Source organism: Hemicordylus capensis, chromosome 9, assembly GCF_027244095.1.
Source record: "Hemicordylus capensis ecotype Gifberg chromosome 9, rHemCap1.1.pri, whole genome shotgun sequence".
NCBI lineage: Eukaryota > Metazoa > Chordata > Lepidosauria > Squamata > Cordylidae > Hemicordylus > Hemicordylus capensis.
In genome coordinates, this window is record NC_069665.1 from 4,528,620 (window position 1) to 4,541,778 (window position 13,159).

Below are 13,159 nucleotides of genomic sequence, written 5' to 3' on the forward strand. Positions count from 1 at the left end.
TCGTGCCAGCAAACCTTTATGCAAGAGTTTGCCGCGCGTGTATAACGTTCCCGTTTCTATGGCAACGCCTCCCCCCTTCCCCATTATGTCTCTTTAGACCAAATCAGCGAATAAAAATTTAAGTCCCGCCCTTGTGTGTTTGTGTGCAGCAGACACAGAACTCTGACGGCTGCACTCTGAAATAGAAAGTTGGGACCATTTGAGTGCCATTTACATTATGAAACCAGCTGAACTTAAAGCTCTTGACCCTCTAAGTTCAAATCCTGCGAACATCCCGCCACAATGCGAAAGCAAGAAGACTCAACCCTGCACGCAAGTCACACGTCAGAAAACATTCGAGAGGATAAACACTGAACTTGTAGCCCAGAAGGTCCGGGTAAAATTAATGCAGGTTCAGAGAAGCGGGCAAGTCCATCCACAAAATCATCAGAGATTCGGCTGCGGAACAAACCAAGCCTCCAATCTTCTTCTTGGGTCAGCCCAAGCACTCAGTGGGAATATGCAAAACGACTTGAATCAGTTTAATGCAGAGGGTCACCGCGTTTTCCCATCCCCAAGAATAAGAGAAGCAAAACAGTCAAGGGACCTTTTATGAGGTCAATGTCCCCATTAAAAAGTGCAGCGGCCTCTGCTCAAGTAAGGAGGTTACCAAGGAAGCATGAATAATAAGTAAAGGCGGATGTGGGCCTGGAATCAAGCAGGATTCATCAGGAAACGGCTGACATGCTGGAAACCAGACTGCTTACACAGACCGGCAGCTAAGGATGTGCAAGAACCACGGTTCAAAGACATTTCGGGAGCAGGGCCCGGGAACTTTAAGAAAGAGGAGAGGAGGTCTTTCCCTGCTCTCCATTGCCCCATGCAACTTCCCTAGAAGCCCTGCACTGCGTCACTACACACATGGGGTCCGTGCATGCTGATGCCATACGCAAGGACATGCTCTCCTCTTTCTTAAAATTCCTGGGCCCCGCTCCCGACATATGCTTGAACAGCGGTTCATGCACATCCCTTCTGGCAGCGGCTTCTCCAAGGCTGCAGGTAGTGGTCTCTCTCAGCCCTATCTTGGAGATGCTGCCAGGGAGGGAACTTGGAAGCTCCTGCTCTTCCCAGAGCGGCTCCATCCCCTGAGGGGAACCTCTTCCAGGGCCCACACATGTAGTCTCCCATTCAAATGCAACCAGGGTGGGCCCTGCTTAGCAAAGGGAACAATCCATGCTTGCTCCCACAAGACCAGATCTTCTCCCATATAGGAGGTAGTTGCATCAGATACAGGTGTGTAGAGGGGTGTAGGGGATAGCAAGTGTCGCCCCCCATGGGTACCACCCCACTGCCCACTATTGCTGCCCTTCCTCTCGCAACAGGGGCACAGTGATCACCTCCCCTCCCCTGTTGGGACAAACCTCTTCTTCTTCCCCTGCCTGACTTGAGCTAGGAACTCCCCCTGCCCGCCTCCCACTGCCTGACTTGGTGGCATTTTGGAGACGTCCCCACACATCTCCACTAGTGTCTCAGCAGCCTGGCCCAATACTGAGCACCCACCCATAGACAGGGGGAGAGTCATCACACTGTCCTTCTCAGGCCCCTGCATAGAGGCAGCTTATTTCTACATGGCTGGCCTAAACAAGCCAATTTCCAACCATTAAGCGTTCCTGATGCCTTAATTAATGTTTCCAACCAAGAGGCCTCCAAGAGCGACTATACTGCTCCCTTCATTTGACTTAATTGACGGGAAAAGACCCTTACCGTAAACATTAACTGACAGCCACCAAGGATGTAGTCCAGGAAAGAGTAATCTCTGGTGATCTTAAAAAAGGTTGGGGAATTGGGGAAGGAGAGGGGAGACAGGAGAGAGGAAACACATTTAATACAGTGCAAGACAAACAAACAAATATTTATCTACCGCTTCTCAACAAATGTTCCCAAAGTGGTTACATAGATAAAATAAACTAAAATGGCTCCCTGTCCCCAAAGGGCTCAAAATCTAAAAAAAGAAACATAAGATAAGACACCAGCAACAGCCACTGGAGGGATGCTGTGATGGGGATGGATAAGGCCAGATGCTCTCTCCTGGCTAAATAAAGAGAATCGCCACTTTAAAAGGTGCTTGCACAGAAATGCAGGCAGAACTTTCAAGGCCACAAACCACCTTTTGGCTCTGTGGCACTGATCCTTGGATAACCGTGCAGCAGTGACCTTCACTATTTTTCACTTTGGCAGAAAGAGAGTGTGTGTGTGCGCGCGTGCATTTCTCATCATGCTGACCTCTGCACAGCACTGCATTTTCCCCAGGGCTGGAAAGGGCCTTTTAAGGGAAACTGAGCTCTGTCAAGCCTCAGTACTGTCTTGGAAAGTACTCACAGAGTGCTTGGAATTATGGTCCTTCTCAGGGCTGTTCCTGTGGAAGTGTATGGGAAAAGCACTGGGAAGGACTACCCTTTCCAGCACTCTGTGTGCACCTTCCAAGATTATGCTGGGGCTTGAGAGGGCTCCGTTTCCCTTTAAGGTGCACCACTGGTACTAGGAAACGTGCAGCACTGTGTGTTGGGGACGGTAATCTCCAAGCCGTGCCAGGGGCTGTGCAGAGTATACAGCTTCGGGGGCAGCTTTGCACAGGCTGTAGCAATTTGTCACAGAACTGCACCTCAGAGAAGGAAGACAGGGTATTTAGCCCTTTCTCTGCCCCCCCAAATCCCCCTGACCCACCCCAGTCTAGAAAACGATGGGAGGTATTGGAAGGAAAGCCCCATTTCTCTGTTCCTGACCACTCCCGCTCAAAGCTACTTTTCCTTACAAGCAGTGGCCATCAGGTTTTAAGAATAGGTTCCAGCACCATGCTTACTTTGGCCCAAATAGTTTACACAGAATACTCACTTCGCAGGATTTCACTATGATAATGCCAGAGTTTTTGTAGCTCCTTTTCTTCTTCTGCTTTTTGGGGTTAATGCATTCAAATTCTACCTGTAACAGACATGGAGGAAAGAAAGACACAGCCCTGTGAATACACGGCATCCTAAAAATGGATTCTCACGTTCACCCTATAAAAGGCTGGAAGCGGGTACACATGGTATACATACCAATCTGCTACCGTCGTCAGATACCCAGGGCTGCAGGTAACCCACATAACCATTTTGTATCAACAGAACCAAAATGGTACATACAGAATCAAATTAATTGGCTTCCAAGATCAACACTTTAAACAAATCTCAAATTCTGGAGGCCTGGCGAGTGGTTTCAGAGAGGCTGATGCTGAAAGCTTAGAAGAGCTGAAGCGAAGCCGATGTTAACTTGATCATTCCCTTGGATGGGAAACCATGGGGACAGAAGAGCTGGAAACAAATAAAGAATATGGGATTTTCCAGCAGGGGCCGAAAGAACATTCACAGAAAGGTGAATTGGAACTTGTCAGATGGGCAGTTCTTGTGGCTTCCAAGTTTAATTTGTAGTGCAAGTCCATCACCTTTCCCCGAATAACTGTGCTTGCCAAGGTCTGTGTTTCTGGCTTGGCCTCACTTTTGTTTGCAAAGAAGCCCATGGTGCTGATCTCAAGCTGAAGCCAGCCTGGTTGCACCAATCAGGTCAAGGATGCTCGACCTTCTGCGAGCAAAGCAGGGGCTCTGCCACTGAGTTATGTGGATGTTCCTGATGAACACAGGAGGCTTCTCTTGAGTCACACCATGGGTCCACCTAGCTTCAGAACTGCCTACACTCACTGGCAGGGGCTCTCCAAGGTTTCAGGCAGGAGTTGTTCCCAGCTCCACCTGGAGAAGCTGCCAAGGAGGGAACCTTGGACTTTCTGCATGCAAGGAGATGCTCCTCCACACAGCTACAGCCCCATTCCATGGGTCATCCCATGGAACTGATTGCCAGGAAATTTAGGACCAGCAAACGGAGGTACTTCTTCACACAATGCCTAATCAATTTGTGGAATTCTCTGCCACAATATGTGGTGACAGCCAACAACCTGGATGGCTTTAAGAGGGGTTTGGATCACTTCATGGTCTATCAACGGCTACTAGTAGGAGGGCTATAGGCCACCTCCAGCCTCAGAGGCAGGATGCCTCTGAGTACCAGTTGCAGGGGAGTAACAGCAGGAGAGAGGGCATGCCCTCATCTCCTGCCTGTGGCTTCCAGCGGCATCTGGTGGGCCACTGTGAGAAACAGGATGCTGGACTAGATGGGCCTCCTTGGGCCTGATCCAGCGGGGCTGTTCTGATGTTCTTATGATACTGACTCACATGGACCCGTGGTCTGAGCTACCTCTCTTCGCTTCCCTCCCCCTCCCCCCTCGCAAATAGGAATAATTATTTCATAAGTTCTTAAGGAGTGAGGCTGAGAAGAGGATTGTCAGGCACTTTGTGCAACAATAGGTAATTTTAAAAGATGACAAAGCACTGCTCTCCCCAAGGGCTGCCTTTGAGGTTAGCAGGGGAAGTTCTGCTGATCTGAACCAAGCAGCATTTGCTGGCAGCACAAAAGTTCTCGTGGGTGTCCAGGCAACGGAGCTCAGAAGTGCATCTCTTATGGCCCTGAGTGTTCAGGAACTGGGGGGAAAGGGACTGCTGGAGTCAGGAGGAAACTCCATGCCGAAGCCCTTGGTGGTACCAGGCAAAAAACGAGAGCGGAAACAACAGATGAGCACAGCAGGATTCCCGCCTTTGGGTGGGTTGCGGGGAGATGTTGATTACTCACGGGGTAAACAAATGCGTGCACCCGTTTTATTTTATTTTAAGCGTTTACGTAGAAGCTTCCCATCTCTCTGAAAAAAGCTATTCTTTCCACCTGGAGCATGTTGATAGAAAAAAAAACAGGCACTTAACAGCAGATATTTTTCTGGCCTCAGTGGGCTCTGGATTCAATATGTAACCATTGTTAATGGTCATTTAAAAACCTGCCCTGCTGGGGTTTTATTAACACATAGAACCAAGACATTCAGGGTATGTGCTCACTTTGTGGATAAAGTCCATAAGCTTTTTGACCACTAGGCAAGACCATCAAACAGAAAAGGAGTTTCACTTTCACTTTCACTGTTTCAGTTTCAGTTTCACTGAAACATCACAATTTTCTACCATTGTGCAAATTAAACTCCAGTTGAACAGACCTCTACAAAAAACACTCAAAGCTGACTGCTGTCCACCAGTTTTCGGTGATCTTTGACTATGCTACTGTGATGCTACAGAATGTTCAGAAACATTCCAATAATGGAAGAGGAAGAGACGGTCCTAGAATGTTGATAAACCTGCTCTGCACCTGCTCTGAGGAAGTGAAAGATTACTTTGGCCGGGGCAAAAAAAAAAAAATCTAATCAAATCAGAAAGGGAGCAGAAAAAACGTAGCTGAAGAGAGAGTTGGGGGGGGGAAGGACTGAAGAGAAAGGAGGACTGTGGGGAAGAACTTCACACAGGCTTAGAGGAAAAGGTGTGCTGTTATGGGGACGGGTCAGAGACATGAGGGAGCTGAGGACTTTGAAGGGGTGTGGGCTAGACAGTAGGCCTCAGGAGGAGGGAATGACTTTCATTTTAAAATCACGATATTCAATACTCATTCAAAACCACTAACTCAATCTCCAGCTGTAGTTCAGTAACTTAAATATGCAAAACATTGTACAACCCAACTCCCATTGACCCTCAACATCATCCCTGTGCAGCAGCTTCCTATCATCTCTGTTCTACAGAATGGAGCTCAGGATGGCAATTATTTACAGAAGCAAAACCATGACAGAGCTGGGATTGGAATGGATCCCCAAGGTCCAAGTCAAAGCAGACGCCGAATGCTGTTCTGCAAAGCGGGCGCTCACTATAAAACATGAAGGTAAGCAGGAAGCCTTAATTGGAGGAACTCTACATTCTTCGCTTGATGGTAGAGGTGATATTTGCTAATGAGGATGAGAGTAAATGCTTGTTAATTGGCAAGCACTGGAGACCAATGAAAGCAACCCAAGAGACTTCAAGTAAAGGGATGAAGATGGCAGATTTATTCAGACACAGTGGAATGTGGAGAAACCGGAAATGACAGGGATTTAACTGTATCTCTGGGCAGGAAGCAGGGAAACTCCAAGATGATTGATTGATTGATTGATTGATTGATTTCTATACCGCCCTTCCAAAAATGGCTCAGGGCGGTTAACACAGAGAAATAATCCTCTCTAATAAAACGCTTGGTGTCCATCCGTGGACAGACACCAAGCGTGCGTTCGTGCCTCGCCTGTTCTGGGCATGCGCTCCGTGCATGCCCAGAACAGAGCAAGGCAGGCACGACAGGCAGGACCCGGCGGCCATCTTGGGCGGCCAGAAACGGCCGCCCCGAAGAAGCCGGGACTGCGGAGGAGGGGGACACTGGCCAAGGCGGCAGCGAAACCGCCGCCTCGGCCAGAGGACGCGGCGCGGCCAAGGCGCGGCGGAGCCATGGCTGCGGCCTGGCCGCGCCGCCGAAGCCAGGCGGGGGGAGGAGGAGGCGGGGGAAGCCGGCTGAGAGTCCTTGGGCAGCTGGGAGTCCTTGGGGCCCTTGCCCGGCTGGGGAGACCGGCCGGGAATGTGAGGCGGGGGCGGCCCGGACCGGACCGGCAGCGGCGCCCCCAGAGTCCGCCCGGCCGCCGCCGCCACCCGCTCTCCCGCCCTCCCAGCTGCCCAAATTCTCCTTCCCCGCTCCCCCCCCAAATGATTAAGGGCCAAAATGGCCCAAGAGAATGCCTCTGCGGCCGCCACCCGGCCGCCAACTGCCCTCCCAGCTGCCCGAGACCTCCTTACCCGAAGCAGCCCGCAACAGTCGGGCGAACTAAAAGCAGTTTTTGCGAAGAAGAGAGGAGCTCCCGAACAGAGCTCCTCTCTGTGCTAAGCCTCTTCCCGAACTGGTGCTTTGGGCGCAAAGGACGCCTATTGCATCCTTTGCGTCCATAGCAGCAGTTTGGGCATTGGCTTAGCACAGAGAGGAGCTCTGTTCGGGAGCTCCTCTCTTCTTCGCAAAAACTGCTTTTAGTTCGCCCGACTGTTGCGGGCTGCTTCGGGTAAGGAGGTCTTGGGCAGCTGGGAGGGCGGGGGGCGGGCAAAGGCCAGAGGGAGTGGGGCGGGGGGGAGAACTCTCCCCTACTAGCGCCCGTTATTACAACGGGCCTGAAAACACTAGTAAATAAATAAGATGGCTCCCTGTCCCCAAAGGGCTCACAATCTAAAAAGAAACACAAGAGAGACGTCAGCACCAGTCACTGGAGGTACTGTGCTGGAGATGGAGAGGGCCAGTTACTCCCTCCCCCGCTAAATAAAAGACAATCACCATGTTAAAAAAGGTGCCTCTTTGCCCAGTTCAGCAGGGGTTTCCCGTCTTGGGGCCCCCCAGTATTGCTGGATGACAATGTCCATCAACCCCAGCCACAATTGCCTTCAGACATTTGACAACCCCTGGAGAAGACAGTGGGGAGGAGAGCTGGTCGTTTGGTAGCGAACATGAATTGTCCCCTTTGATAAGCAGGGTCTACCTTGGTTTGCATCTAGATGGGTGACTACATGCGAGCACAGTCTGCTGTGAGTTATTCCCTTTAGGGGCCACAGCTCAGAGGTAGAGCATCTGCCGGAATGCAGAAGGTCCCAGGTTCTGTCCCTCATGTCTTCAGGTAAGGCTGGGAGAGACTCCTGCCTGAAGCCCTGGAGAAGCTGCTGCCAGTCAGTGTAGACCAGTGTTTCTCAACGTTTTTAGAGTCATGGACCAGTACATCCCTGGTGTGCAGTTTCCAGGACCAGCAGTTAGTAAAGGGGTTGTTCCCCTCTCACCCCCACGCCCAGGCACCCCGCAAAACAATTTCAAGCCGGGGTGTGTGTGTGTGTGTGTGTGCTCATTTCTAGGCAGGCAGCTCATTTCTAAGCAGGTTGAGAAGCTCTGGTGTAGACAATACTGATCTAGATAGACCAATGGCCTGACTTCCTATGCTACTGGGTTAGGTGGTCTGACTCTGTTAAGCAGCTTCATATATGCTCATATTTATTTATAATAGTTCTAACTCTTAAAAACTGCCCAGGTGACTAAAAAAATTCAGAAGCCCACACTGACAATAAACTGATCAGAATAAAAACGATAGCAATACAAAAGATCTAGCAACACTGAAAGCAGCCTTTCAGTAAAACAAAGTGCCCTAAACAGTCAGGACAAATAGAAAGATCCAGAATGGATACAGAAGCGGGACTGGGTGCACCCCTCTAGAGCACTGGCCTTTGGGCCATCATGGTCTTCAAATTCAAGGCCAGACTTACCACTAAGGCATCCTGAGCTTCACACATCTTAGCGACGGAGGTCTGGAACTCCCCGATGAAGTCATGGCCCCCGTCATTATCATAATCGTAACAAACAATCTGAATGAAAAATAAGAGAATTTGTAGCCCACAGAGGGATCTTTGCATTACTCACTGGGAGGAGAGCTGGTCTTGTGGTAGCAAGCATGAATTGTCCCCTTAGCTAAGCAGAGTCTGTTCTGGTTTGCATTTGAATAGGAGACTACATGCAGTTGGGTGAGCTCTTGGAAGAGCACCTGCCTACTTGCATGCAGAAGGTCCCAAGCTCCCTCTCTAGCTTCTCCAAGATAGGGCTGAGAGAGACTCCTGCCTGTAACCTAGGAGAAGCCGTGCCAGTCTGTGTAGACAATACTGAGCTAGATGGACCAATGGTTTGACCAATGGTGGAAGGCAGCCTCCTATATTCCTCCTTCCAAATGACCATGGAATGCATTGATTTTCTAAATGGTCAGTGGCCATTCAGAAATTCCATTCATTCCTATGGCCCTCTGGAAGGCTCCAGGGTTTTCCATTGGGCCTATCATCCATTTTAGTACATTCCCTAGAGCATCTGCTTTGCATGCAGAAGGTCCCAGGTTCACTCCCTAGCAGCATCTCCAGATAGGGCTGGAAGACTCCTGCCTGCAACCTTGGAGAAGCCACTGCCAGTCTGGGTAGACAATACTGAGCTAGATGGACCAATCGCCTGACTCAGTAGAAGGCAGCTATATTTGACTTTCAGCCTGTTTTTCAGAGAAGTCTGAGCTAAGTTTCATTCTTCCTATGAAAAGAGCCATTTCGAGACACAAGCTCATCTTTCTCAACAAGGGGCAGCTTCTACCAAGTACTGTGACTAACTGAAAGAGATAATTATGCATTGTCTAGGAAGAGGGTGTACGTTATAGAACGGTTCCAATTAACTGATACAAGGTCACGACAACAAAGATGACTTCAGCCTTTATAATGCCTTTACAGAAATCTCTGGTGGGGCCACATTTGGACTACTGTGTACAGTTCTGGTCACTGTATCGCATAAAGGATCTTGTTGAACTGGAAAATATGCAGAATAAGGCCACCAGGGTGATCAGGGGCCAGGAAATTTAAGACCAACAAAAGAAAGGACTTTTCTATAAAGTGCATAATTAATGTATAGATTTCTGTGCCATGAGATGTGGTGATGGCCACTAACTTGGAGGGCTTTAAGTGAGGCTTAGACACATTTTTGGAGGATGTCTATCAATCAGACTTGATTAAGGGCTTAGACCAGCAGTAAATTCAAAGACATTGCAATACAGATTATAATATGATACAAGAGGATGTCTATCAACTGCTACTAGTCCTGATGGCTCTAAGTTACCTGCACGTTCAGAGGCAGGATGCCTCCACATGCCAGTTGCAGAGGAGCAAGGATAGGAGAGAGGGCTGCCTCCATCTCCTGGTGGTGTGGCTTCCCAAGGCATCTGGAGGGCCACTAAGGGAAACAGATGCTGGACTAGATAGGCCTTGGGCCTGATCTAGAAAGCTTCCTATGTTCTTATCATCCAAAGTTTCTAGAAGCTTCCTATCGCTTCCAAAAATGGCCAATTAATTGCTGTGACTGGGGAGAAGAAGCAACTCAAGGGATAACACTCCTTCCCAATAAATATAGGTTGTTGGACCAGCAGAACTTTGCATTCACAGTATTCTTCAAAAACATCATGATTCAAGAATGCCCCGACATGTGTGTGTCTTTTAGGCCAGGGATTCCCAACCATCAGCTCCCAGATGCTGTTGGACTACAATTCCCATCATCCCTAGCTACAATGGCTGAAGACTGGTCCCATGCCTGGGAATCTGTGCCAGCCAAACAGAGATTTTGACAACGCAGGTCACTGGTGCGAAAGACAACCATGCCATCATTACCTTGATCTGCTTTTCGATATCCCCATCGCACAGAGATACTAAAGGCACAGTGAATGGCTTCCACATTGGATCCAGAGTGTATTTAATCACCTGCAATTTGGAGAGGCAGAAAAGGGTTTGTTAAAAGAAGCCAGTTCTAAGTCCACCTCATACTAGAATAGAGCTGCTCAATATTATATTTTGTGAAACATTTGCGTTCAAAATAATATAGATATTTTCTGTGCCCTTTTTGATACGAATAGTGCTGAATTTTGTTTGCATTTTGTCTGAATTTTGTTTGTTAGTTTTATGTGATGCATTGCTTATATTTTTGCTTTGTGCATTTTACATGAAAATATGGAAAATAGTTTATTTAAAAAAGGGGGGGGGGACCAGCAGGCAAACAATGATGTTCAAAGAGTCTTGTAACCAGGTTCTGAAATCTATGGCTCAGTCATAGAATGGGCCAAGAATCTCATCCACTACTTCTTCAATCAACAAAATGGTATACAAATTTAATATAAATGAATGAATAAATAAATGCACAAATAAACAAAGCAAAACAATGCATACTTCTGTAAACAGTAAGAATAAGAAAAGATCAAATTTGGCTTGAAGAGTGAAGCTACTAGGTCCCTTGTTAAGAGCAAAATATTGCTGTGTAGAGCACAGGTTAATTCTAGGAGTTACAGTGACTGCAAATGCTGCCGACATGGGGTTCCAAGGATCAACAAGAAGCCCACACATGCAGTCGGAACCTGAGACTGTGTAGAACTGACAGACACTGAACTGACAGACGCCCTGTGGGCGTCTGGAAGGAAGGGTGCTTACAACTCCCCACGGAAGATCCACACTTGATGGAAGTGTCAGTACTAACACAAATCTGGGTGAAGAAGATGGCTCTTCAGCCCGATGTGGCAGGCTGCATTCCCACCAGCGATCGGCTGACTACTGCACTCTGAAGCATCTGCAGCTGCAGGGTCCTCCTGCATCCAAGGCTGCTCCTAAAGAATGAGGTGGCAGCAGTAGCTACCTGGCGAGCCAGCTGTGCCCCTTCCTCAAGAAGGGGTACCCTGTTCTAGGTAATCCACACTGAGAACTGGTTGCCCCCCCCCTTAAAAAGCAGTATATAAATACAGGAGGACCTCGTTATTCGCTGGTCCAGCACTCATGGTTTCACATATCTGTGGTCGGGTAATTAGCACCTGGCCTTAGCACACGTGGAAACAAAACAGGAATAAAAGGGTTAAACCTGGGTATCCACAGGTCGGGGGTGGCGTATCCCCTCTGCTTTTTTCAGCAGCTTCCAAGCCATTTTGTTTTCAGGAGCCATTTTGTTTGTTTGTTTATTTATCTAATATATTTTTAAAACCACCCAAAACATAGGTCTCTGGGCAGTTTACAACAAAGCAAAAACAAACAGAAAAAAAGTTAACACATTACAACAGTTTAAAATTTTTAAAACAATATTTTAAAACAGTGTTGAAAGTATTAAAACAATATTTAATTAAAAGCCTAGGAGAACAGATGTGCCTTTAAAGACTTTTTAAAAGCTGTCAGAGATGGGAAGGCTCTTATTTCAACAGGGAGCACGTTCCAAAGCCTCAGGGCAACAGCAGAGAAGGCCTGTCCCCGAGTAGCCACCAGACGAACCGATGGCAACTGCAGACAGACCTCTCCTGATGATCTCAATGGGCAGTGGGTGTCATGATGAAGAAGATGTTCTCTCAAATAACCAGGGCCCAAGCTGTTTAGGGCTTTATAGGTTATAACCAGCACCTTGTATTTTGCCCAGAAACGTATCGGCAGCCAGTGTAGCTCTTTCAATACGGGAGTAACACGGTTTCTCCGAGATGACCCAGAGACCAACCTGGCTGCCGCATTCTGGACCAACTGTAGTTTCTGGACTATGTACAAGGGCAGCCCCACATAGAGCGCATTGCAGTAATCCAGTCTGGAGATGACCAGCAGATGTACCACTGCTTTGAGGTCATCTGTCTCAAGAAACGGACGCAGCTGGAGTATCAGCTGAAACTGATAGAAGGCACCTCTGGCCACTGCCTCAACCCGGGACACCAAGAAGAGGCTAGGATCCAGAAGCACCCCCAGACTGCGTACCTGTTCCTTCTGGGGAAGTGTGACCCCCAACAAGAGCAGGCAAATCAAACTCATCTCCAAAGTTTTGACCATGCACAATGAGTACTTCCATTTTATCTGGATTCAGTCTCAAGTACACTTTAAGTGCTCATGTGCATGGCTCATTTTTTTAAAAAACCGCTCATCAAAAACTGCTATTTTCAGCTGATTTTCGGAACAGTGGACTACTTGGGAGCATGGCATGGCACTTTAGGGGGTTACTGAAGGAGGGGACCTATTTCTGGCTGATTTGGGGCAGTCTGGGAACATAACCCCTGGATCCCCATAGCCCTCATGATCCATCACCTCTGATTCACTATCCACGCCTCCCATGGAATGGAACCTCCTCAAATAACGGGGTTCTCCTGTATTCACAGACACCTCAACCCTGGTGGCCCCAGCATGTGGATCAGGTAGGATTTGCTCCTTCTCAGCCATTTCCCTTCCCAGCTTTCTTGGCACTCTAGAGCAGGACAGAATGTTAGGAACTCCTTTTATATTGACATCAATCATTACTTCGCCCCATTCTCAGCAGACGGTGCACAACCACTGTCTGCTTTTGTGCTGGGAGACCTTTTTTAAAAAATGTGAAGGTTTGTTAAAAGAAGGGAAGATCAATATCATGGAATGCAACTTCAATTAAATTTGCTTCCACGTAATTTTATTTATTATTATTTATTTATTGAACATTCATGCATTTAGGACTGGCACAGATAAGAAATGCATGGGTAATTGCCTCCATCTGAGATTCCTTAATGGGTGGCCGCCTCTTTCATTGGCGGCAGTGGGAAGATGAGTAAGTTCTTAAAAGCTCCAGCTCGGAGAATTTTCAAAAATTACTTTGCTGGCTGCTCAACAAGAAAGCAGCACTGACCGATATTGGAGAC

The 13,159-nt window shown here is 48.1% G+C and overlaps 1 protein-coding gene across 4 annotated transcripts in view; it reads right to left on the reverse strand.

Annotated features, from left to right (window-relative positions):
- CPNE2 (copine 2) overlaps positions 1-13,159 on the reverse strand; it is a 102,897-nt gene that overhangs the window by 19,307 nt on the left and 70,431 nt on the right. For all 4 annotated transcript variants that reach the window (XM_053270418.1, XM_053270415.1, XM_053270417.1 and 1 more), the window contains exons 7-10: positions 10,158-10,247; positions 8,238-8,336; positions 2,872-2,958; positions 1,744-1,803 (exon numbers count right to left, since the gene is read on the reverse strand). In XM_053270418.1, coding sequence (XP_053126393.1) covers positions 1,744-1,803; positions 2,872-2,958; positions 8,238-8,336; positions 10,158-10,247 — 336 coding nt within the window. The remainder of the gene's footprint in view (positions 1-1,743; positions 1,804-2,871; positions 2,959-8,237; positions 8,337-10,157; positions 10,248-13,159) is intronic.